This window comes from Somniosus microcephalus, chromosome 18 (genome assembly GCF_052327205.1).
Source record: "Somniosus microcephalus isolate GS21.2 chromosome 18, FLI_Smic_1.0, whole genome shotgun sequence".
NCBI classification, from domain to species: domain Eukaryota; kingdom Metazoa; phylum Chordata; class Chondrichthyes; order Squaliformes; family Somniosidae; genus Somniosus; species Somniosus microcephalus.
The window spans coordinates 22,791,372-22,816,855 of NC_141004.1; the positions used below are offsets into that span (position 1 = coordinate 22,791,372).

General features: G+C 43.2%; 1 protein-coding gene across 6 annotated transcripts in view; it reads right to left on the reverse strand.

Annotated features, from left to right (window-relative positions):
- Positions 1–228: 228 nt before the first annotated feature.
- The window catches only part of LOC147105123 (plasma membrane calcium-transporting ATPase 1-like), a 268,080-nt gene continuing 242,824 nt past the window's right edge, over positions 229–25,484 (reverse strand). For 3 of the 6 annotated variants that reach the window (XM_086011218.1, XM_086011219.1, XM_086011217.1), the window contains 5 exons: positions 20,098–20,309; positions 17,202–17,309; positions 16,569–16,751; positions 15,659–15,745; positions 229–1,334 (listed from right to left, as the gene is read on the reverse strand). In XM_086011218.1, the coding sequence (XP_085867344.1) occupies positions 1,020–1,334; positions 15,659–15,745; positions 16,569–16,751; positions 17,202–17,309; positions 20,098–20,309 (905 nt within the window). In that variant the 3' untranslated portion in view covers positions 229–1,019. Of the gene's footprint in view, positions 1,335–3,044; positions 3,135–15,658; positions 15,746–16,568; positions 16,752–17,201; positions 17,310–20,097; positions 20,310–25,484 lie in introns of all 6 variants that reach the window. The other 3 variants (XM_086011221.1, XM_086011220.1, XM_086011223.1) reach the window with 2 other exon arrangements.

Genomic DNA, 25,484 nt, shown 5'->3' on the forward strand with positions numbered 1-25,484 from the left:
CGTCAGTCGCAGACAGCGGTCACCTTGCCAGAAGACAGAACACAGTTTCAGTGTGCATGTGATGTTGCCACACTACCAGCACATTGACAACGATTAGATTTTGCTCCCCCCTCAACGTTAATGGGAAGCTACAAGTCTGGCAACCAACGGCAACCAAAAAAAGAACTTGCATCTGACCACCACCCCCCCAACCCCAAAAAAAAAACCCACGGACACAATTTCCCCCCGCCCACCCCCCACTGTCAAAAGTTTCTGATCTTAAGATTGTTTTGGAAGGATGTTGAGCAGCTTTACCAGAGTGTAGCATCACTGCTGACTGCCTCATTAGGCAGTCGATCGTAGACATGCATTACACATTGCCAGGAGACAGAAAGACAGTTTTAGTGTGCAAGTGATGTCAAGCACACCACCAGCACATTGAAATTTAGGAGACTTTGCCTCTTGCGTACTTCAATAAAATGATGGAAGTTGGCTGCAAAAAAAAGATAAATGTGAAATTGGTCAAAAATCACATCATATCCAACTAGCAACCAATACTTAGTCTTCCCTCGCCGCCACCCCTTAACACTACCCAGACCGTGGAGTCAAATCCTGTTTGTCATACTGGAAACTAGACTCCAGGAAATATATATATGATAGTGGAGAGATGCAAAAGAAGCAACTGTCATTGAAATCTGTGGCCTTTCCAATTTAAACAAATGGAAACTGGAGTCTTGTAAACTGCAAAGTGCTGGTGACAGGAAAAGTAAAAGCCTTTATAAATTACTCTCAATTCTGTTAACTATCATCATTCTGTACATTCTTCTGGCTTGACAGGTTGGTCTGTTTTAAAACCTCAGATGGCATTTCATGTTTAAATGGCACAATGCCAGAAACATTCCCTCATCCTACACAAGATGCTTTAGGATCTGAGGATTTTCCATCAATTTGCCAACTAAAATACAATTTTTTTGCTTCCTGCAAGACAAGATGAAATAGTGTGAAAGCTGCAAGTTCAAAGGTTGGAGCTCATGGTGAGGTCAGACTGACGTCTCCACACTGTGTAGGGGGCTCCCTGGAGCGGAGGAGGCAAGCTTGCTAGCGTCCGTGAGGGGGAGGCTAATTCCACTGTCAACTGCATTGTTATTCTTATTGGGTGAATGTGGTGGGCTTGGGGCACCACAGTTGGCGAGTCCATTGATTTCTACATCAGTCTCATCAATCAGCGGGATCCGAGGCTCGTCATCTTCCATTCCGAATTCTGGGTGGGTCATGAAGTTGTGGATGGAGCTTCGAGATTCCGGTTTTTCTATCCCCTCGTACAAGGAACTACGGAACGCATTCACCACTTTGATCTGTAGGGCAGAGAAGCCAAAAAAGAAAGTTAGAAAAACCACTTGGCCTTGGAGATGAACAGTGGGATTGTTTTTGGCAGAGAGTGTGCTGTGAGAATGGAGATCATACATGTTGCCGATATTAAGTGGTCAGGACTGAGTGCAGTGGAAGCTGTAAAATAAACAACAACAACAACAACACTGGAAATGTAACTTGTGACAAATGGAGAAAAATTAAAATTAGTTGCTCAACTGAAATTCTCGAACAAAGATACAGCTTTTCCATGCTTGATATGGAGACTGTACTTAAAATAGGCAATGCTTGGTTTAGATGACAATTTTTTTATTTTTTATTTATTTATTTATTATTTTTTTTAAAGCGACATCCCATTCTTTTAAGCTAAAGAGTTAAAAAAATTTCCTTTAACAGCAAAATTTCCGACATCTGATTGGGTCACAAACTAAAAAAGTGGAGGCATCTCATTATAAAACCCAATTTAACAGCAAGATTTAGGACATTAAGGAGCTTTTAAAAAGCACAAACAGAATTGAAAAGAATTGAAAGCAAAAGTCAAAAAAGTGAAGAGACTCAGATGCGCTACCATACAGCAAAACAAAATAAGGCGAAACAGGTTGTAGAAATGAAACGGGTGAAAGGATCAATTTAAAAAGACTGGGCTACGAATAGGTGAATGTCTCCTTGAAATGTCATTGCCTTCTCCCCCTCTAAATGCCATGCACAACTTCACAGTTGAGAGGGTGGCCAAGTGACCAGAATTACAGCCTCTGCCAACAGGGTTTATGAGCTAGATGACATTATATGCTCTCCTCCCTTCACACGAGGGAAAGCATGTAGCTTAAGCTCGGCACCAGCCTGGATGGGGATTGGGGAAAGATTGGAATCTTGGAAAAGCCACCCACATCTTACCAGTCCATGGTACAGCACACTGGAGCACCAATACACTGTACCATTGATACTACTCATGAGGTTAATTAGCTCGGTCACACATTCCCAGCATTGACCACGCTCGGTTAGCTCCGATAGACGGGCCACATCGTCCGCATTCCCGATACGAGACTCCCAAAACAAGCGCTCTACTCGGAGCTCCAACACGGCAAGAGAGTCTCAGGTGGGCAGAGGAAAAGCTTCAAGGACACCCTCAAAGACTCTGAAAAAGTGCAACATCCCCCCCGGCACCTGGGAATCCCTGGCCCAAGACCGCACAAAGTGGAGAAGCATCCGGGAAGGCGCTGAACACCGAGTCTCTTCGCCGGGAGCAAGCGGAAGCCAAGCGCAAACAGCGCACGTCAACCCAAGCACCCCACCCACCCGCCCCTTCAACCACCGTCTGCCCCATCTGTGACAGAGACTGTAGGTCCAGCATTGGACTCATCAGTCACAGAACTAATTTTTAGTGCGGAAGCAAGTCATCCTCGGTTCTGAGGGACTGCCTAAGAAGAAGAACATTCCTATGGTTTAAGTGCATTCACAGGCCAACAAAGGGGATTAAAATGCTCGTCACTGCATGTGTCATGAACACACACCACCAGTTTGTACAGAATGGTAGAAGATAACCCAAAAAATGTAGGACATTAAATGGGTAGCATTAGGACATAAAACAAAATAAATGACAGAAATTAACAGAAGACGAGTGTATTGGATTCTATAATAAGCAGAGAGAGATATAAAAATGAGTATAAATGGGTTGCACCGTAGACACTAAGTTTTACTTTTCCATCTGGAGGGATGTCCACCAACAGCTGCAATTGCCATTCTAAAGATGTGAACACTGGATTACTGTGAAGATACCACTTACTGCACTGAAATAAAATGGACCAAAAATCACTTAGGTTGGACATTGCCTTTTAAAGCAAAGTGTAAAAATGTATCACGTGAAGACAAGTGAAAAAAATTACCACAATCCAACTAAATTGTACAACAGCAAATACAACACAATGGAACCATGATGCACAACAACCAATTGTCAAAACTTCCCATGCTGGTAGTCAAAAATAACTTTTTGCATGGTGGGTAATTTTATTGGTAAAATCAGCAGGACAAGCTGAACATCACAATATACAAGCTCACAATCAGCAACACACAGACATGCAGTGCAGCAGAGAAGATAATAATGTGTAAACATTCGAGTATAGGCCCAATATTCCATTCTGTAGCACATTTAGGGCTCTCTCAAAGGCCACAGCTGCAAACTTGTTGAATCAAAGCAAACCTTGAGAGACTGGCTTCACCTGGAGATGCCATGTCCTACAACAAACTGCGACTTGGTCATCCTGTATCTCTGGCACACTTTTTGATACCTTCTTTCTTTCATGCCTTGTGCCAAGCGAAGAAAAGAAAACCTAGACCAGTCTAACAAATTCTGCAAACTAAGTACTATTAGAATGATTGGGGGGGGGGAAAGAAAACCACCAGATACACATTCTGAGACGAGCAGATCAATAAGCGATCAGCAAAAAAACATTGGTAAAGGCTGACCAGTAAGAGCACTAGATAGAATAACTGTTAGCGACCAATAGGAAAGCAGTGGAGTAAATGGCCTCTACCCAATCAGTCCAATTACTGTATTATTCTTGGGGAGGATTTGTGCTATTGGAAAGATAGTTTCTGCATCTTTGCTTCTTGTGCTGCATTAGACTGAAGAGTGAACTCACCTGGGATTTAATTTTTGGTTTAATATTACAACATTTTCACTGTGCATAGCTTAAAATCTCACAGTTAGTAACCATTTTTAAAGTTAATGCATCGGAGATGTGGAATTCTTTAGGCCAGACTCACTTCCTTTCCCTACGTCCCCCCACCTAAAAGGCACCAAAACAAGTTATACAGACTTTAGCCCTTTTCCTCCTGTTACGTGGGGAAAAATAAATACAATAACATAACCACGTGTTGATTTCTTTCAATATTCATTTGCGACAGATAAACTGAATAAAGTTATAGTATGTGAAATGAAATGGAACTGAAGTCTAATATTACTACAGTATTTTAGGGCTGGCTGCTGGTTCAAACTGATTTGATCAGAGGCACAATAGAGGAGTTAAGCTGAGCCTAGTCAGGAAAATGGTTGGGAAACAGCAAGTAAAATTAGTTGACAAGAAGGCATTTAGGCAAACAAAAAATCTCAATTGTCTGAAGGAAGATGCCGTTGCCTTACATTTACATTTAAAAAACCACCAACTTGATTTTAAATTCCTAAACAGTAATGACCAAGTACCTGGGAGTTCCTGGACACTTGTGATCTTACTATTCTTAAAACTTTTAAAGATTTTCATTAGATGTCCTTAGCAGTTATGTTAGCAAACAGCCACTCATGGTCTTCAAGATTACTCTCATCCATGCCAACTATTTAATTTTATTCCTAGTCTACGCTTCCTCCTTCTTGGAAATGTTATTGTGTTCAATTATGCTGAAGAAAGGTCATCCAGCTACTTTTCCAATGACTGCTCCATTGTCTTTACATCAATATTTAAGCCTAATCTATGATTAGTATAGTTTTCAACAACAGTTCCATTAGTGATCTTGTTGCTTGTGTTTGCACCACGGTAAGGGGACTCGATAAGGTAGATAGAGAGGAAAAACTACTTCCTCTGGTGGGGGAATCCAGAATAAAGGGGGCTTAATCTTAAAATTAGAATGAGGCTGTTGAGGAATGAAGTCAGGAAGCACTTTTTCCACACAATGGGTAGTGGAAATCTGTAACTCCCTCCCTCAAAAGGATGTGGATGCTGTGTCAATTGAAATTTTCAAGACTGAGATCAACAGATTTTTGTTAGGTAAGGTTATCAAGGGATATGGAGCAAAGGTGGGTAAATGGGAGTTGAGGTGCAATGATCATTAGCAATGATCTAATAGAATGACAGAACAGGCTGAACGGCATACTCTTGTTCCTATGTTATATACCCTTGGAACTTTGGTGAATAATTTTTCATACCTTGAACAAGATTTGGTATGTTGCACTTCTAAACGAGTTATCTTATGATCTTCCACTAAAGCTATGCTCATGACCATCCAGATTCCTCTCAAATCACTTGTGCTGTAATTGAAGGGTCATATGACTTTCAAAGCAGGGATCCCAGGGCTTAGTCATCCCGTCCAATAGAAATGATCTCCTTCGTTAGCCAGTTGACCATATGCACTCCTCTGCTGATTCTGCTCAAATTCTTGCAAACTATGTTCATTGCACACCACCTTCATTTACCTTACAGTGCAATGGCTGAACCACGATAACCTCATCTCAATTTCCTTAGATGGGGCAGTGAAAATCCAGCTTCCTCAAAGTTGGTTTTTTCAGATCTTGCAAGTCTAACCAACAGCTATCATATCTTAACTTTGATAGCTCCATCCTTTGTATTTATCCATTGGCATTTGTTGCCTTATTGCCACCTTTGACCTCGCACAGAACTCTTCCATCCATTCCATTAGTAAAGCTGCCTTCAAGCAACTTTGTTTTCTTCTCTTGATGAACACTTCTTCCCTTAATTCTCTCCAAAGCCCAATTCTGTCTTAGACTTGAATAATGTTCCCATATCTGGGAATGTTTGGGTGCCCCTCATGATTAAAAAGAGGTACAAAAAAAATCTTACCCGACAGGTGATATTTTCAAATCTTCAGCCTTTGCCCCCACATCAGTTGTAACCTCTCATTTTTCTCCTTCAGTTTAGGCTGCCACCTTCTCCCCTGTGGTGTATGTAACCTGTTCCACCTTAAGAGAACTACTTTAAGAGATGTACTACTTTCTCTTGGCTGCTGTATACTGTAATACCGGTGGTGACCACACCGGTATATAAGTGTTGTGTAAGGATTTGCTGGGCAGTTCAGCCCTGACCGCCAAATAGTAAAGACCTGTTAAAAGTTATTCTTGTTGTCTGTGTCCAGTGATTGATCCTAAACATAACTGGGACACACAGACTCAACAGTGGCGACGAGTCCGATCTTACCCTGCGGCAATTTTACATCCAAGGCAGCTTCGTCCTCAAAACGGGCGTCGAGAAGAGGCATCCGCCCTCATCATCCTGCTGAGCACCATCGCACGGGAGGCATCGAGAACCCGGGTTAATTCTGACCACGAAGCCCTCCATCAGCGACAGGCAGTGATCATCCCTTCTACCACGGTGGTGGGTAAGCCGATCAGCGACACGAGCAGAAAGTCGGCCGCGTTGACTGTGGAGTAGGGGAGGGAAAACGGAGGAACAAGGGCGGAGAGCTCGACCACGGCCGGTAGAAAGGGCCGGGCTGCAATCGAGGCCGAGAGGCGCAGCGATGGGGAAGCTTAAGGCACGAGAGCCGCGGAGAATTCAAACGCAGCCAGTGTAAAGGACCGGGCTGCAAGCGGGGCTGCGAGGCAAAGCAGCGTCGGGGAGTGAGAACCGCTGGGGAGGCGAGAACGGCAGCAGCAAGGCAATCGCCATTGCAGCCAGCGGGGGAAGAAGGCAAACGCGGGAATCCGCCATTGTAGTCGGCGGGGGAAGAAGACGAGCGCGAGAAAGACCGCCAAGCGCGGGAAGCCGCCATTTTAGTAGGCGGGGGAAGAAGACAAGCGCGGGAAGCCGCCATTTTGAGAAAAAGAAAAAATTTTTAAAAACTTGCAAGGATGCCTAAACATGGGAGCATTAATACCTTTGATAGTGATATCGAAGATTGGACCACGTATGTAGAACGCATGGAAGTTTATTGTAAAGCAAATAAGGTACCAGATGATGAGAAAGCACTAACCTTATTAAGCTCAATGGGTGCGAAGACATACGGGCTATTGAAGCACCTTCTATCACCAAATAAACCGGCGGATCAGACTTTCGTGAATATTGTTACTGTCCTGAAAAATCATTTAAACCCCATGCCGCTGATAGCGGAACGATTTAAATTTTACAGGAGAACGCAGTTGAAAGACGAAAGCAACGCTGAATTTTTAATTGAACTACATAAGCTATCGAAGTACTGTCAGTTTGGAACAGGACTAGCAGATGCGCTGAGAGATAAATTTGTGTGTGGATTGTTAAAAGAAGGAACACAAAAGCGACTGCTTGAGGAGAATGATCTTACGCTTGATAAAGCTGTCACTATTGCAGCATCGCAAGAAGCCGCAGCGAGAGGCACTGCGGAAATGCAGCTACGGTCACCGGAACTCTGCACCAATCAAATGGTCTTGAGTACAGTAAAATGTTATCGTTGTGGAAAGACAACGCACGATCAGAACCAGTGCTGGTTCAAAAATCAGGAATGCAGAAAATGTGGCAGGCTGGGTCACATAGCTAAAGTATGCCGGTCAGGAAAGAAGACCAGCAACAAAAAGTCACCACAGGAAAAGTACAGAAAGGTACACAAGGTGACAGAGAACAGTTCGAACTAACAGAAGTCAGATTCAGACTCCAGCAGTAATGAACTGGGTAGTCTAAGAGTACACAATGTTGGTAAGGAAGCAGACCTCCAAACAATTTGGGTCACACTTCAGATAGCAGGAGTCAAGTGAAGATGGAATTGGACACTGGATCGGCATTGACGGTCATGAATAAGAAAGATTACAAAAGGTTATTCCCACATATTCCCCTACGGGATACGGAGATTGTATTGAAAACATACACGGGGCAAAGAGTATACCCCATCGGGAAGATAGAGGTAAAGGTGGTCCACAAGGGCAAAGAAAGCTGAGGAATGGACTTATATGTGCTACCTGAGGGAGGTCCACCACTACTGGGACGGGAGTGGATTAGGAAAATAAATATGGACTGGCATTCCTTAAAAGCACTAACGGTAGATTCCGGTACAAAAGATGTCAAACCTAAACGATTGTCCAGAATATTGGACGATGCTAAAGAGATGTTCCAACAGGGACTGGGAACACAGAGGAATTGCGGCAAACATCAAGGTTGAAGAACATGCAAACCCGAAATTTTTCAAAGCCAGACCGGTACCTTATGCAATACGACCTGCTGTGGAAGCTGAGCTGGAAGGGCTAGAACGTTCAGGAGTACTGTCTAAGGTAGACTGGAGTGAGTGGGCCACGCCCATTGTCCCCGTCATGAAGCGTTCATCAAGCAACAAGCCGGGGGAACCGGGGAAGGTTCGCATCTGTGGAGATTTCAAGATCACTGTTGATCCGGTGCTTCACACGGTGCAGTATCCGCTTCCGCGGATTGAGGATATCTTCGCTTCGTTGTCTGGCGGGAAACACTTCACCAAGATGGACCTGGCGCAGGCATACTTACAGATGGAAGTTGAGGAAGAGTCACGCCAGTATCTCACGATCAACACGCATAGAGGCTTGTACCGGTATAATAGACTGGTTTTTGGAGTGGCATCGGCTCCAGCAATTTGGCAGAGGGCCATGGAGCAGGTATTACAGGTACACAATGTTACCTGGACGATATTCTGATTACAGGAGATGATGACGAGGAACACCTTGCAAACTTGGAACTGGTGCTCACCAGATTGAAAGAATATGGACTTCGAGTTAATCGCCAGAAATGTGAGTTCTTTCAGAAGCGGATCTCGTACTGTGGTCATGTCATTGACCAGGAGGGGCTTCATAAGTCTCCTGACAAGATCGAAGCTGTTGTGAAGGCTCCCGCTCCGGATAATGTATCCCAATTGAGGTCGTTTCTAGGGTTGATTAACTATTACCATAAGTTTCTGCCAAATTTATCCACGGTGCTGCACCCGCTGAATGCTCTTTTGCAGAAGGGAGTACCATGGAAGTGGAGCGAGGACTGTAAGAGGGCCTTTTGCGAAAGCAAGGCATTGATCACCTCAGGAAGTGTTGGCTCACTTCAACCCAACGCTGCCTATTCGTTTGGCTTGTGATGCTTCTCCATATGGTATTGGGGCAGTACTCTCACACAAGTTGCCAAATGGCCAGGAGAGGCCAGTTGCATTCGCATCCAGATCATTGACCTCCGCTGAGCGCAACTATGCTCAGATAGATAGGGAGGCTCTCAGCCTTGTGTGGGGAGTAAAGAAGTTTAATCATTACCTGCAGGGCCAAAAGTTTACGCTTCTGACAGACCACCAGCCGTTGGTATCCATTTTTAACCCTAAGAAGGGTGTTTCGGTGATGACAGCACAGAGACTCCAGAGATGGTCCCTTTTCCTAGGAGCACATCAATATCAGATAGAATTCAAAGGTACAAAGCAGCATGGTAATGCTGATGGGCTGTCGCACCTGCCACTACCTACAGAGGAGGAGGCACCGACGGTTGACCCTGTTGAGTTATTTCACTCGACCATCATCGAATGTTTACCAGTCACCAATGCAAGTATTGAAAGAGAAACCAGGAATGACCCGACACTGTCCAGGGTCTACGAAGTGACAGTGAAGGGATGGCCAGCACATGGTGATCCACTGTTACCGGCATTCTCAGCAAGACGAGAACAGCTGTCCGTCTGTCAAGGAACATTGATGTATGGAACAAGGGTGATTATTCCTCCTAAGTTAAGAGAGAGAGTTCTAAAGGAACTGCATGAAGGTCATCTGGGGGGAGTCAAGATGAAAAGCCTTGCTAGGGCTTGTGTGGTGGCCAGGTATCGACCAACAGATAGAGGATCTGACGAAAAGTTGCTCAGGGTGCCAAAAAGTGCAAAATGCACCTCCGATTGCACCGCTGCATCCATGGGAATAGCCTTCAACCCCATGGCAACGTGTACATATTGACTTTGCTGGTCCATTCATGGACTCCATGTTTTTAATTGCGGTGGACGCACATTCTAAATGGCCAGAAGTGATTAAGATGACTACCACTACCTCGGAAAAGACGATCGCGGTGCTGAGAACGATATTTGCAAGAAATGGATTGCCAGAACAAATATGTTCAGACAACGGACCGCAGTTCGTGTCAGAAGAATTCCAGAAATTCATGAAGAAGAATGGGGTGAAACATTATACCTCTGCCCCATATCATCCGGCTACAAACGGGTTGGCCGAGAGATTTGTACAAACGTTCAAAAAAGCGATAAAGGCCATGAGCGAAGATCAGATTCCACTACAACACAAGGTGGACAAATTCCTACTGGCATATCAAAACGCCACCCATGCAGTGACAAACCAAAGTCCTGCCACGATGTTCTATAACAGGAGGTTGCGGTCCAGGTTGGACTTGTTAAAACCAAATGTGCGGAGGGAAGTTGAAAATAAACAGTTCCAGCATATAAATAACAAGAGCACTCGGAGTTTCGAAATAGGACAACCAGTGTTAGCCCGGGGTTATAAAAACGAGAAATGGCAATCTGGAACAATTCGGGCCAGACAAGGACCCCTGATGTACACGGTAGATGTTGGTGAAAATGTAATACGGCGTCATGCTGACCAACTGGTAGAATCAAGAACAAGGGTCGAACCCATGGTTACGGCAGAGACAACCGTGGAAGAAGTTAGTGAACCTGAAGCATCTACCTCAGAAGTGAATGTACCTGATGATGATGTCCAATCCATAAGAGACCAACTAGATGAGTCACCCCAACGACGAGAATCAGAGACCCCTGAAAGGCGTTATCCAACTCGAATCAGGAGGCCTCCTCAGAGACTGAATCTTTGAACTGTTTTGCATGAAGTTGTATATATGTTATTATGTTATGTTAAATGGGGATATAACTGTTAAGCTAAAAAGGGAGGATTGTGGTGTATGTAACCTGTTCCACCTTAAGAGAACTACTTTAAGAGATGTACTACTTTCTCTTGGCTGCTGTATACTGTAATAACGGTGGTGACCACACCGGTATATAAGTGTTGTGTAAGGATTTGCTGGGCAGTTCAGCCCTGACCTCTGAATAGTAAAGACCTGTTAAAAGTTATTCTTGTTGTCTGTGTCCAGTGATTGATCCTAAACATAACTGGGACACACAGACTCAACATCCCCCTCCCACAACAAAGGCCTCCTGAACAGAACTTGTGGTGTTACAAAAAAAAATCCCACGAAGAGCTAAATTATCTTTAGTTTTAATTAGTTTATATCCTTTGAAGATCTAGGCTCTTTGGAGTTTGCCAAATAATGAGATGCGGTTACAATGTCATGTGAGAGAGTGAACCTTTTCCCTTCTACCAACTTTCTCCCTCTCCTTTCCTAAAGACACTGACTCCTTTAGCCCGCCCCCGTCTCACCCAATTAACCATTCTTCATCATCATATTATTCCACCACATTACAGCCAGCCCAGATCTGGTCCTTACTTGACATCCACACAGACAATAGAGGAGGATTATTACTGGATGGCAATCAGGAGCAGGAACACTTGCTGATCTTGGACTTTAGTAACCCAGTGTCATTGAGGCAAACTGTAGTCCCTCCCCCTCCAATAAGCCAATAGAGAAAAGGGGCGGGTCGAACCTGGGGCCTTCCTGGTCTCTGCACCTCAGCTACTTGCTGGATAAGCTTGTTGAGATATTGCAAAAGATGCAACGGTGAAGTTCTACGAAGCTTAATGTAAATGCTATGAAATTAAATTGTACATTAGGTACAGATCTCATTGAAACATAAGAATCTGAGGCAGATTGACAGCGTAGATGCAGAGAGGTTGTTTCCCTGGCTGGAGAGTCTAGAACTAGGGGGCATAGTCTCAGGATAAGGGGTCAGCCATTTAAGACTGAGGTGAGGAGGAATTTCTTCATTCAGAGGGTTGTGAATCATTGGAATGCTCTACCCCAGAGGGCTGTCAATGCTGAATCGTTGAGTATATTCAAGGCTGTGCTATTCTTTGACTCTAGGGGAAATCAAGGGATATGGGGATCGGGTGGGAAAATGGAGTTGGAGGTCGAAGATCAGCAGTGATCTTATTGAATGGCGGAGCAGGCTCGAGGGGCCGAATGGCCTACTCCTGCTCCTAATTGTGTTCCAATTATTTATTATATATTTCATAGTACATAGAGTGGGTATCACAGTTTCCACCTGCCCAATTCATGCCAAGGCCAGTAACTGCCTGCCTCTCACTGCATGAGTTTGTTGAACTTTCCATTTTAGCACTGAGTGCAGCTCTCCACTTTGCACTGGAGTGGAGAACCATTACCATAGTTGTTAAATCACAAGGAGCTGTTAAACCAAAATTTGCACTTCTCGTTCAGGTAGGCTCAGTGTGTAATGACATTCTAATATAATCAAATCTAATGCGATGAAATATAAATTCTATGCGCATCTCATTTTTTCTACCGTTTAAACACAAGCAATTTACATTCGCCCTTCAAATTTCCCCCCCCCCCCCAAACAGAAGCGCTGATGCACATCTAAACTATCAGGAAGAAAATTCAAAATAATGCAGAAGCCTGTGGCAGTTGCTAAGCAAACCACCTCCCAAATTTTGTTACAGGGGGGAAAAAACCACTCGAGACTGAAATTTACCAAGTCCACGTGAGGTCGATTAAAGGCATCCCCAATGGCACAGTGATAGATCACGTTATATGAAGAGTTCCTTCAGTAGATTTTAAAATTGCAATAGCTTCTACTGTCTGGACAGGGGTGCTCACAGCGGTGATGATATTATTAAGCCAGAACCAAACCACGCGAACTGCCAAGATTCTGCACTTGCCATTCCAATTAGAAGCAGCTGCTTACAAGCTCAAACTTACCTGAGCTCGTAGCTTAAAAGCAAACATTTTTAACAGCTACACTTAAGTTTAAAAATACCACCACCTTTGACATGCCTTGTGGCTGCTACTAACTTGGGAGATCAACAACAACAAAAAAAGGAAAAACCATTATGGCTTTGAATTCCATACAACGTTACTGCTCCCAAGGCAATGAAGCACAGCTGCTGAAAGCTCAATTGCAAGACAACATGTAAAAGGCTGCAGTCGCATCAGAAACATACCCACAACACAATCACTAGACAGTAAGCAACATACTTTTCACAGGCACGGTCTTCTGCTGCAAAAGAAAGATGAGTTTACCTGGAAAGAGTCTGGCTTCCAGTAATTAGCTGTCACAGAATACAAATGAATGTTCTTCCCGAAGGAGACGGTAGCATTTTAGAGTCACTTCTCAGGAAGATTGAACAGTATTTCTCTTCTTTTCCCCCCCCCCCTTTTTTAAGGCTGAATAGTAATAGCAGCACAAATGGTAAACTCTATAAATGGCCTTTGTTTCAACAGATAGCAGCCTGCACACCAAGGCCACTAAACTGCAGCCGTTTCCTACAATGCATCCAGCTGCACAATCAATTAACCATACTTGTATAACTGGCTGTAAATAACTTTCTCATACATGCAGACATTTGATGCCTATATTGAAGGTCTAACTATTACACTATTATTCCATTTAGTTCTGTATACCATTTCGCAAACAATAGCGTACCTACGTATAAAAATACTTAAATCACAATTGATGCCCATACCTTCCGAATCTGGTTTACAACTTATTGCTCTCAACAGGTTTACAGTACAGCCAGCAGCTCTCACTTTTTGCACTGAATGGTGCTGGCACCCTACTGCTCAGGATGCCTGGAGCTGGAAATAGAGGCTCCCAGCTCTACTAGCCAAGTCAATTCACAACCTTCACATCATGCATTTATACCAGAGACTTCCGACATTTGAAGTAAGTCAAATACTCTTGGGCTTACACTCGAACATTTACACCGTGAACTCAAGCTGGATTAATAGACAATAAAACTCGTCTATCAGAGGTGCAAAGAATATTAGAAGTTGCACAATGGAATCTTAGTCTCACTGTGCACTTACACGCTTTCACCATTGGGCCACTACAGGGATGTCATAATACAATAAAGGCAAGTCAACATATTGCACAATATTAGGTTTGACAAAATGGGAATTGTAAAGCGCAATTATAGAAGAAGAGGAAAGTGGAAAGATTCCCCCCCCCCCCCCCCGGAACAAAGTTTAATTAGCAACTTGACACAATTGCAGTATAGTATGGTGACATAGCAGCATAGGTCCAATCCAACGTCGATTTGCATTGCCCTTTATACAGTAAAATGGGATTAGTGCTATACGGAACCAGATATAGCTGCAAGCTACAAGAAAACAAGATTCAGTTACCAGCTGTTAAAAGTTGTATTGTGACATCCCTGCATTTAACAAAGTGTCTTGTGCTGAAATCACTGCCCTTGCCCCAAATATAAACTTTCCATTTCACTGATTGCAAGAGGGGTGCTAAGCAGAACAAAGTTATTATTTACCACAAGCAAGTACCAAGTCAATCCTTAAAGCACTGGCAAATGTCATTTGGTGCATTAACTGTATGGAGCTGCTATGAAACAAGGTGGCCGTTAAAGTGTTCTGTCTGTGACTGAAGTTTCAAATCTCTGGTGAAATTATAGATTACAGATAACTTAATTCTCAACTGAACACTATAACATATGCGAATCATTGCACGCCGGATGCTCTGTAATAGATTTTGGGAATCGCAGGTGGGTGCGGGAGAAAAAGGGAATCAAGGGATATGGGGACCGGGCGGGAAAGTGGAGTTGAGGTAGAAGATCAGCCATGATCTTATTAAATGGCGGAGCAGGCTCGAGGGGCCGGATGGCCCACTCCTGCTCCCATTTCTTCTGTTCGAAAATTAAATTGATTTACAAGCAAGAGATATGTTGCGGAAGGACCTCATTTCACTCGGTCCGTAGCTTCAGAAGAAATTACACAGGCCGATCTCGCTAATCTCAGTGTAAGCGGCAGATAGATACCACTGCAGCGTTGTTCCTTTTATAATAGGAAGTCATCGTCCCAAACTGCTGAATGGTGTCTAAGTCTTAAACTAGAATCTGTATCAAGGGGAACATGCAATATAAATAAGCTCGTAAAGTTTCAGAATCTCTCCCAATATTAACCTAAATAGGCACTTGATGTCAAACCTTTCAACCTCAAAAAAAACTTAAAATGTTTTTCAAAACTATATATATTATAAAACAGTCTGAAAAAGGAAAAGTATGTTAATGTATTTGCCTTGTTTTAGGTGAATGCACTGATTAAAGTTACAGCACATTCGATCTAGCGAGAAAATCAGAAAAAAAACATTCAATATTGGTCCAACTGATGGATTTTTGAATCGGACAATAGTCGTTGCACCCCTAGTTTAAATACACACACTTTTTTTTTTTAAATGACACCTTTCGAGTATTTATCTGAAAAACTTCATTCCTGCGAGAAAAAGAAAAACGTTTAGATGCAGCAACCTTTGAAATAACAAAAAAAAAGGCTGAAATGAGAGAACATTCAGGAAACTAAAAGGGGAAAAAAGGATAGTAATAAGTTAAGTGCATGGACGGAGATGATATTAATTTCATGCAGTTTTTAAGAAACCGGCACTCACGCCCCACAGTGGTAGTAGTAGTAGAAGTAGTAGGAGTAGTATTGCCAGTAGAAAGCACTACATGTGTTGGGGTAGAAAGATTTTTTACATCGTGGTGCTGGCTGACTATGGAGGGCTGCCGCCTCAGCGCTCCCTGCAAGGAAGGTCCGCCCTGGAATGTGTTGACTACGCCCATCTGCAAAGAATCAGAGAATAAGACAGCTTTGCTCCACATTGAAAAGATAGAAAGAGAGCGGGAAAGGAGGGGGGAAGGAGAAAGGAGGGGGGGAGGAGAAGGGAGTGGGGGGAGGAGAAAGGAGGGGGGGAGGAGAAAGGAGGGGGGGGAGGAGAAAGGAGGGGGGGAGGAGAAAGGAGGGGGGAGGAGAAAGGAGGGGGGGAGGAGAAAGGAGGGGGGGAGGAGAAAGGAGGGGGGGGAGGAGAAAGGAGGGGGGAGGGGGAGAGAGGAGAGAAGGAAAGAGAGAAAGGGGGAAAGAGAGAGAGAGACACGGAGAATAAAAAGGGAGGTAAAGGGAGTGAAAGGAGAGATAAAAAGTGGGTGGAAAGACAAGGAAAATAAAGCAAAACACAATAAAAATAAATGAAATGAAGTAGAGTCCCAGTTATACTGCACAAGATCAAGCGCCCCACAACAAGAATAGAACAGTGAAAGGAGAAAAGGCACTATGAAAAATGTGTAACAGCCATTTGGAGAGAGGGGAAAGAGACAGAAGTAGAATTCCTGAAGTAGAGGTTATTTTTGGCCAGGTAAACAAGAATTTGAATACAGATTGGTTCTAGACACATGGTATAACTTTGGGTGGATATTACCTCGAGCAGGGACAGTTTATATAAATACTGTTTTATTTAAAACAAAAATAAATACACAGTTCATTGAAAGACATTGGTTAAAAATAGTGGGCACTGGCAGCCTTTTGGGGCAAAGTGGTCTAGTTCATTTGGAATGACAGCTTCCAGTCAGCGATCCATTGCTGTGGTGGGCTATGAGTTTGTCAGCATACCTGAGTCTGGATTCTATTCAGACCTCTGAACCAGAGGATCTGTCCCCGGCGAAGCTCCATCTCGGCATGGTCAATTTCATCATTATCCTCCATCAACTCTCCTTCAGGGATGTCGTCCTTCGTGGTGCCGTGGCCAGCTTCCTTCAGGAACTTCAGGCGGCTTGTTGGAATCGAGGAGATTACCTGAAGATAACATTTTGTCTTGCTTTAATCTGTATATCGTATAAAATTCCAATTCTGATTATAGGGCAGAATGAGGGAAAGTGCAAATGTTCCAAATCAAATCAGTTGGGAGGCACTGAATATACTGAAGCCACCTTGTTACAATTTTCTCTGCGAACGCGCCTGTTAAGAGCCTTGGGACGTTGTACTCCTTTAAAAAAGGTGCTCTTATCAATGCAAACTGTTGCTGATGTTATTAAAGTGGTGAAACCTTCTCAGGTTATCTTGTAATTCACATTCATCAGGCAGGGCACTGTCCCTCTTGGCCAAAAACATCATGAATTAGATCAAACCAAATCAAAACTGGACCAAGACACACAAAGTCTGTTGGGCTTGGCCGAGGGTTGTGCAGGCCACCTTTTGAAGCTGTACGTGTGCACACACCAGTGGAGGATAAATACAGCAACTTACTTGTCCCCAGAGAAGCTCTCCGACCCCAATGAAAATGCACCACAGCCATTGGTCAAGAGTCAGCCCTGAGCAGCTGAATGGTTTCCCTCCAAACTCCACAATGACAATCTGCAGCAAAGAAAAAAATCAAGCATTATACCCCTCTCGTCAAACCAGAGCCTCGCATATCAAAACATGAGCAGTCATTTTCAGAGCACACTAGTTTTCAAAATGTAGGAACCCAAAAACTGGTGCACAACTCACTTTCATGCAGTTCTCTAAACTAAAATCTCTACACCCACGCAATTTATTGGGGGTTGCAAAAAAGCAACTTAAAATATGGCTTTGTCTTTCATGTCTACGCTACTTATAATGTGTTTTACTACATCCTGCAATTCCTTAAAGGATAAGCATCTAGAATAGTCCATTGGAGGCCACTTCATGTAAAGCCCGAGACAACCAAATGCTACTTAACATTTTATTTAAATCTCCTTCACTACCACGTAAACAACTTTGTTCACCTTCAATTCGACAGTTAAAACATTTTACACTGATATTTCAGCCCAGTAGGAAGTTCTTCACCATCGGTCCAAAGCCACAATAAATAGTTTAATTAAATAAGCGTGTGAAGAGATTTGTCAGCTGAACAACAAAGTCTTTGATGTTTCCATTAGTGAACGTCAGAACACAAGAAGAAAAATCAGTGCTTTGCTTCTTTTGTCAGCCACAAGATTTCCATCTCCCACTACTTTAATTACAGGTACAAATGGTGCAGAAACCCCTCAATAGCTGTGCAATGTCTTCAGTTCTCTTCCAGTGCAGTTATACTGCCTTTTTTTTTACATTGATGGGAAATGGCGTTGGGTGCACATTAACATAATAACAGCAGTATAACTTGGGAGTTTAAGGAGCACATTAAAGTCCTGAGGTGTTGAAACCCCTTGGGTTTGAGTTTGCACTGACTGCAGTATAATTCTAGGCTGTGAAAGCCTTCCAACAGCTTAGTTTATTAAGTGACATTAGCCGCAAAAATGTGAATTTGTGCAAATTTCTTGCAACTAAAATTTAAATCAAATGGGTCAATTTGTCAGAATCAAGCTGCCGGGGGGGGGGGAGAATTGTGCCATCTACAGACTGGGAATCAGGATGTGATTTTTTTTGCCCCCATTAAAATGAGTGAATGGGAAATCGTGGGGTTGGGGTTCCTGAATTCTCAATGTGCACTCCCTGCAGGAGACGTTCCCACTGTAATTTCATTCGTCAAAAGTTACCCCTCAAGGCCAAGGTGGAGTAATTTTCTTTCAAAAAGTCCACTTTCTTTTCTGGCAAATATTAAATCAGTTTAAAGAATGCTTACACATGCAATAATAATTAAAAATGACAAACGATCAATTTGATGCTCAGACTCTGCCGGAATAATTTTTCAGCAGTTGTTTACAGGAACTTAGATTTAATAGAAAAAAAACCCAGATCCCATGACTGGCAAATGTTTAAGATAAACATTCCAGTAAGACCAGATTAAAAGACCAGTTCTTTCAAGAGTCTGCTATTCTGCATATTAAAATTTCCCACTCGCAAAATACAAAATAAGACTCAATAATCTTAAACATTCTCTCAGTTTCTGTTAACTTATTCTAAAGTGACCCAAATGTTCACTGGATAGAAGAGCATTAAGTTTAGCACTACACACATATCTGCCTGTTGCCATGGGCACCAAAATATGCTTCCTAATGCAAACTGTATGCACTGTTAGAATGAAGTAACTCTTGTTCTCATCCACACTGCAGTGGGCATCATAATAGCTTGCATTTGCTATGGATATGTAATGTTTACATCACTACAGTTTAAGGAAACACACCAGGCCTTAAGCAAACCAACCTGACAAGTCCCTCACAGGTTTAGTCTTTGGTTTGCTACTTAAATTACTGTGCAAGGCACCTTATGCCTATACTGCGTAGAGTGATACCATCTGCTTGTCCCCCTCAGGCAGAATAATTTGCTCAAAATGGCTGTTGGATGAGAGGACAGTGTGGGAACGAGGGTTCGCACGATTTGGGTACCCCAAATGTTCTTTCTGGGCTGTCGATGAGACCAGTACACGATGAGTTAAAAGTTAAAACAACTTTCCACTGAGCACAGGCTGTAAATTGTGTAAGGGGATTTTAAGGCAAATGTATCTCTACAGATCAGAAGGCTAGCTGACCTGCGTGGCTATCAGGTCGGGAATCACGTCACTTGTGTTTATGGTAATATAAATGATGGAAATAGTTTATGATGCCAATAAAATAATTAGAATAGTTAAGTGCCTGTTTGTTTAGTTGATGTTATTCTGTTGGCATTTATATGTATCTTTGATATACTATGATTTATTGGTGGTACACATGCAATGTAGTAATCAAAAGGTGAAATTTGGTATGAGGGATGCCAGTGAACCACTGTTCAGGAGCTCGCTCTCATACTGGAATGGTGAAGTATGAAAAGACCTGTGCACTCATACTGGTTGTGGATAGTATGAGGTTTCAATAAAAACTGATCCTGTATTGCTACAACTGAGTGTGAGAGAAATCTGACGTTAATAGGACAAAAAAAAGAAAACAGTCCAACAGACAGCACCTTGCAGTCAGTCAGAGCGAAAGCAACTGGAAGGTGCTGTATGAAACCTTAGTTGAGTGTATAACTTCAGGTGAGGCAGATAGAATTGTATACACATGATCTACATTCAGTGCACTTTGATGTGTAATTTGCAAAAGATAAAACTAAACATAGGGTGGAAGGAGATTGACATTACTAGCCTGATTATTCCACAACATTCTGACCTGTTTAAATTTCGACATGCTGCCCACAGAATGGATTTGTAAAGGAGCTTAAAGCTAAAGCGCCATTTAAAAAAAAACACACAACCAGAATAATGCTTTACCTGAATTAGAAAAGTGCCCACAACAATACTGCAAAAGATTGGGTTGCGGAATATTGCTTCGAACACGTTCCGCTCCCCGTGAATTTTGCGAGCATTGATCTCATTGAACAGCTGCATCATGACGAAGGTGTTGAATACAATGGTGTAATGTTCCGTGGAAGGAGAGTGGAGTGGAGCATTCCTCCCACTGTCAATGTCAAAAAACTTCTCACCTAGAAAGAATATTTGAAAATTAACATCTTGCAAACGTAATGCCCATTTTTCTCTATGATTTTGCGAACAGCCAGTGTTTTAGTTCTAACTTCCTGCATATCTTGGTTTGTTAGAAGGGAGCCCACTTTACAGGAGCAAACCAAAATATGAAGTAAATATTTCAGAATTGTGCAAAACAATAGTTTTGTCAACGATTAGAAATAATTTATAAAAAGGAGCAATGTCATGTTGGCCAACCAAAATCTGTACCCAATCAACACGAGAAATTCCAAACCAGTTCCACACCAATAAAGACAAGATTACCTCAATAAAAACTGGTTTAGTTAATGGAATAAAAGGCGATTTTTGTTCCTTTTTCTCCCCTCGCATTAACTCAAGTATATTAAGCTGTTCATCAGGCGTGCTTGAATACAGTATAAATGGTTTAAAGTTCTAGTCTCAGTTTTAACGTTACAGTGCCGATTTCAGGAGAACGGCATTATAACCAACCTCCTGGCATGGTCACCCTTCCCATTTCTCCACCCAGTGCTGTTCCCAGTCAAGCATCGGGCAGAAGCAAAGCTGGCGAATCCAGTAACAGCTCAGAAGTTTATATTTCTAATTGTAGCTGATGGAGAGAAGGGGGGGCCATCGGCTGCAATATTAAGAATGGTAAAGTTCCTGACAATCAAAACATCAATCTGTAGTAAGTCAGCCCCAGACTCGGCCATTACAGCTGCTTCATAAGCTTACTAAGCTGCAGCAATTAAGTTCAAAACTTTGGCAATACAGGAAACTTTCGATTATCCGGAACGCTCTATCCACCGGCAAAATTCAGGAGTCGGTTCAGATAATTTTTTTTTTTTTTACTTTGTTACTTTTTTTCTCCATTTGTGGCTGTGCAAGCATCTAGCTGAAGCTGTTGCTAAGCTACAGAGACGCTTGCAACTTGTGCCGATTGTTTTGAAGCACAGGGTTTGTTGCTAGATACGAAGCTCAGAGCTCCGTATCTTTTAACTATAGCGTTCAGTTATCCGGCATTGTTGATGGACCGGCACCAGGTTGGTCCTGTCCGTGCCGGATACCAGAAAGTTTCCTGTATAATGATCAATAGCACTTTCCACAGAAGTGTACACACTTTTCCCTTAAACTGATGTGTAGTTATCTCCTCCCAAGTTGACTACACTTACAAGTCTTCTTGCAATTAGGTGGCACCAACTAGACTCAACCTCAAAGTGACCGGTCAATGCTGCTCTTAGATTAACCATTAGAAGGTTCAATTCAAGTGAGGCCAGCTAGTCATGTTTGCATTCACTTCCTCTCATTCTGTCCCTCCAGTAGAATCTCCTGACGAGGAAAATTTTAAACAGCTGACTGTTTAACTACTTAACGTTTTATAAAAAGGGTGAAGAGGACAAGAACAATCAACTTGGTTTTTGTGGTGTTGAGATAGAAAATCTTTGTGGAGATCACACGGTGATCTGGATCATGACATAGAAACATAGAAGATAGGAGCAGGAGTAGGCCATTCGGCCCCTTGAGTCTGTTCCGCCATTTAATGAGATCATGGCTGATCATCCAAATTCAGTACCCTGTCCCTGCTTTCTCCCCATATCCCTTGATCTCTTTAGCCTTAAATATATCTAACCCCTTCTTGAATATATTTAATGAATTGGCCTCAACTGCCTTCTGCGGTAGAGAATTCCACAGGTTCACCACTCTCTGGGTGAAGAAATTCCTCATCTCAGTCCTAAATGGCTTACCCCTTACCCTTAGACTGTGACCCTGGTTCTGGACTCCCCCACCATCAGGAACATCCTTCCTGCATCTAGTCTGTCTAGTCCTGTTAAAATTTTATAAGTTTCAATGAGATCCCCTCTCATTCTTCTAAACTCTAGCGAATATAAGCCTAATCGACCCAATCTCTCTTCATACGTCATTCCTGCCATCCCAGGTATCAGTCTGGTGAATCTTCGCTGCACTCCCTCCATGGCAAGAACATCCTTCCTCAGATAAGGCGACTAAAACTGCACACAATACTCAAGGTGTGGTCTCACCAAGGCCCTGTACAACTGCAGCAAGACATCCTTGCTCCTGTACTCGAATCCTCTCGCTATGAAGGCCAACATACCATTTGCCTTCTTAACCGCCTGCTGCACCTGCATGCTTAACTTCAGCGACTGGTGCACAAGGACACCCAGGTCTCGTTGCACTTCCCCTTTTCCCAATCTATTGCCGTTCAGATAATAATCTGGTCTTCCTGTTTTTGCCACCAAAGTGGATAACCTTACATTTATCCACATTATCATGCATCTGCCCAATCACCCAACCTGTCCAAATCGTACTGGAGTTTCTCTGCATCCTCCTGACAGCGCACACAGCAAACTTGGAGATATTACATCTAGTCCCCTCGTCTAGATCATTTATATATATTGTGAATAGCTGGGGTCCAAGGACCGATCCCTGCGGTACCCCACTAGTCACAATCCAGTTAACACAGGATCACGAGAAGTACTGCTCACTGTAGTGCCGGCATGTAGCTCCAGGGATGCAGGAAGCACCAATCAAGGACACTTTCTCACTAAGGGATCGGGAAGGGGAATTAATTTCAGGAGAGTTCAATTACTCAACCCTGGTGGAGGCCTCTGAGCAAGCACACGTTGATTCATGGCCTGGGAAAGGGGAGGAAAAACCAGAGGGAGTTAATGTTCAAATAATAAAATTAGAAAAAGAGTGCACAATTTTGTTTTTAAAAGTTATGTACTGATCACATTGGAGGGGGTGGGTAACAAACAATTGAGAATATTTGAAGTGATCACAGTTGTACCTTGGGTGAACGGGTTTTTATATAGCTGTCCATGCAGTTCCCTTATATACTTCCAAAAATGTCCACACTTCCTCCCACAACACTCTTCAAACATAGAAGATAGGAGCAGGAGTAGGCCATTCGGCCCTTCGAGCCTGCTCCGCCATTCAACGAGATCATGGCTGATCATCCAAACCCTAGCACCCGGTCCCTACACCGACAGCCATCCCACCCAAGCCCTATCCCCGTAACCCCACGTATTTAATCCCCCCTAACACTAAGGGTCAATTTTTTTTATCATGGCCTATCAACCTAAACCCACACATCTTTGGACTGTGGGAGGAAACCGGAGCACCCGGAGAAAACCCACGCAAACACGGGGAGAATGTGCAAACTCCACACAGACAGTCATCCGAGGCCGGATTCGAACCCGGGTCCCTGGCGCTGTGAGGCAACAGTGCTAACCACTATGTCACCGTGCTGGTGAAACAGAAAAGCTAATACAACCTTTTACAGTGGATTGATACTTAAAAAAAAAAAATGGTATCATAATGGACAGGCTGCCATTTGAAAGTATAAAAAACATCTTAACCAAACTGGAGCAAGAATAATCAGATCAAAGAAAAAAGATCCTTTACAGATATATGCTTGCATGAAATGGTGGAATGTACAGATTGGTGCAGGATCACCTGGCTGGACGTACATAACACAAAAGGGAGCTACAGTAATTTTAGGGGGTTGCTATAAACCATTGGGTCAGAGATAGGAGGACAGTTTATGAAGAAATAAGGAAGGCATGTGTGGACAGAAAGGTTATAATATAGCGTCAGCCTTGGCTCAGTGGTAGCACTCTCGCCTTGGAGTCAGAAGGTTATGGATTCAAGTTCCACTCCAGAGACTAGAGTATATAATCTAGGCTGACACTCCAGTGCAGTACTGAGGGAGCACTGCACTGTCAGAGGTGCCGTCTTTTGGATGAGACATTAAACCAAGGGCCCCGTCTTCCCTTCCAGGTGGACATAAAAGATCTCATGGCACTATTTGAAAGTAGAGCAGGGGAGTTCTCCCCGGTGTCCTGGCCAATGTTTATCCCTCAACCAACATCACTAAAAACAGATTATCTGAACATTCATTGCTGTTTGTGAGACCTGAGCAAATGGGCTACCGTGTTTCCTACATTACAATAGTGGCTACACTACAAAAGTCTGCATGAGCTGCAACTGGAAGACCAAAGCCGTCGTCTTCAGCCCCCTCGGCATTGATTCCATCCTCTCCACGACCACCATCTCCAGCTGAACCAGACTGTTCACAACCTCCGAGTCCTAGTTGACTCGGAGCCGAGCTTCTGACCCTATAAAGACCACCTACTTTCACATCGGTTAACATTGCCCATCTGCTGCCAAAACCCACATCCATCTCAGTCACCTCCAGACTCAACTATTCCAATGCTCCCCTGGCCAGCCGCCCAGGCTCAACTCTTCATAAAGTTCAGCTCATCCAAAACTCTGCTGACCTTATCCTACCCCACACCAAGTCACGCTCATCCATCACACCAATGCTTACTGACCTACATGGATTTCCAGTCTCCCAATGCCTTGAATTTACAATTTGCATCCTTGTGTTCAAATCCAGTCATGGCCTCAGCCCTCCCCATCTTTAACCTCCCCCAGTCCTACAACACTCCGAGAAATCTGTATTCCTCCAACTCTGGTATTTTGTGCATTCTGTACTCCCTTTGGCCTAGCATTGGTGACCATGCTTTCAGCCCTCTAGGCCCCAATATCTAGAATTCCCTCCCTAAATCTCTCCTCCTATCTTTCCTCCATCAAGACACCGTTTTAAACCCACCACTTCGACCAAGCCTTTAGTCACCCCTCCTAATATCGTCTTATTTGGCTTGGTATCTACTCTCATCTGATTATGCTTCTGTGAAGCACCTTGGAACAGTTTTCTACATTAAAGGCACTATATAAATACAAGTTGTTGGAGTTTCCAACAGACTTGCGCCAATGTCATGAAATACCGTTGAATATCATGAGGGAGTAACTGGGTATGGGGGAGGTCCTAGTGGATTGGAAATAAGACAGCGTGGTACCTATATTTCAAGAATGATAAAATAAACTTTGTTAATTACAGACCCATTTGTCTTATACCAGTAACTAACAACCTAATGATTGATTCCATTATTTTAAGTGGCATTTATACAGTGCTCTTCATATTTGCAGGATGTCCAAAAGCACCTGATGTGTAGTCAAACTTATTTTATAGGCAAATGTGGCAGCCAATTTGCACACAGCAAGGTCCTACAAAGACGAATGATCAGTTAAATCAGTTTTGGTGATGTTGGTCGAGGGGTGACTATCAGCCAGGACAGAGAGTGCCCTGCTCC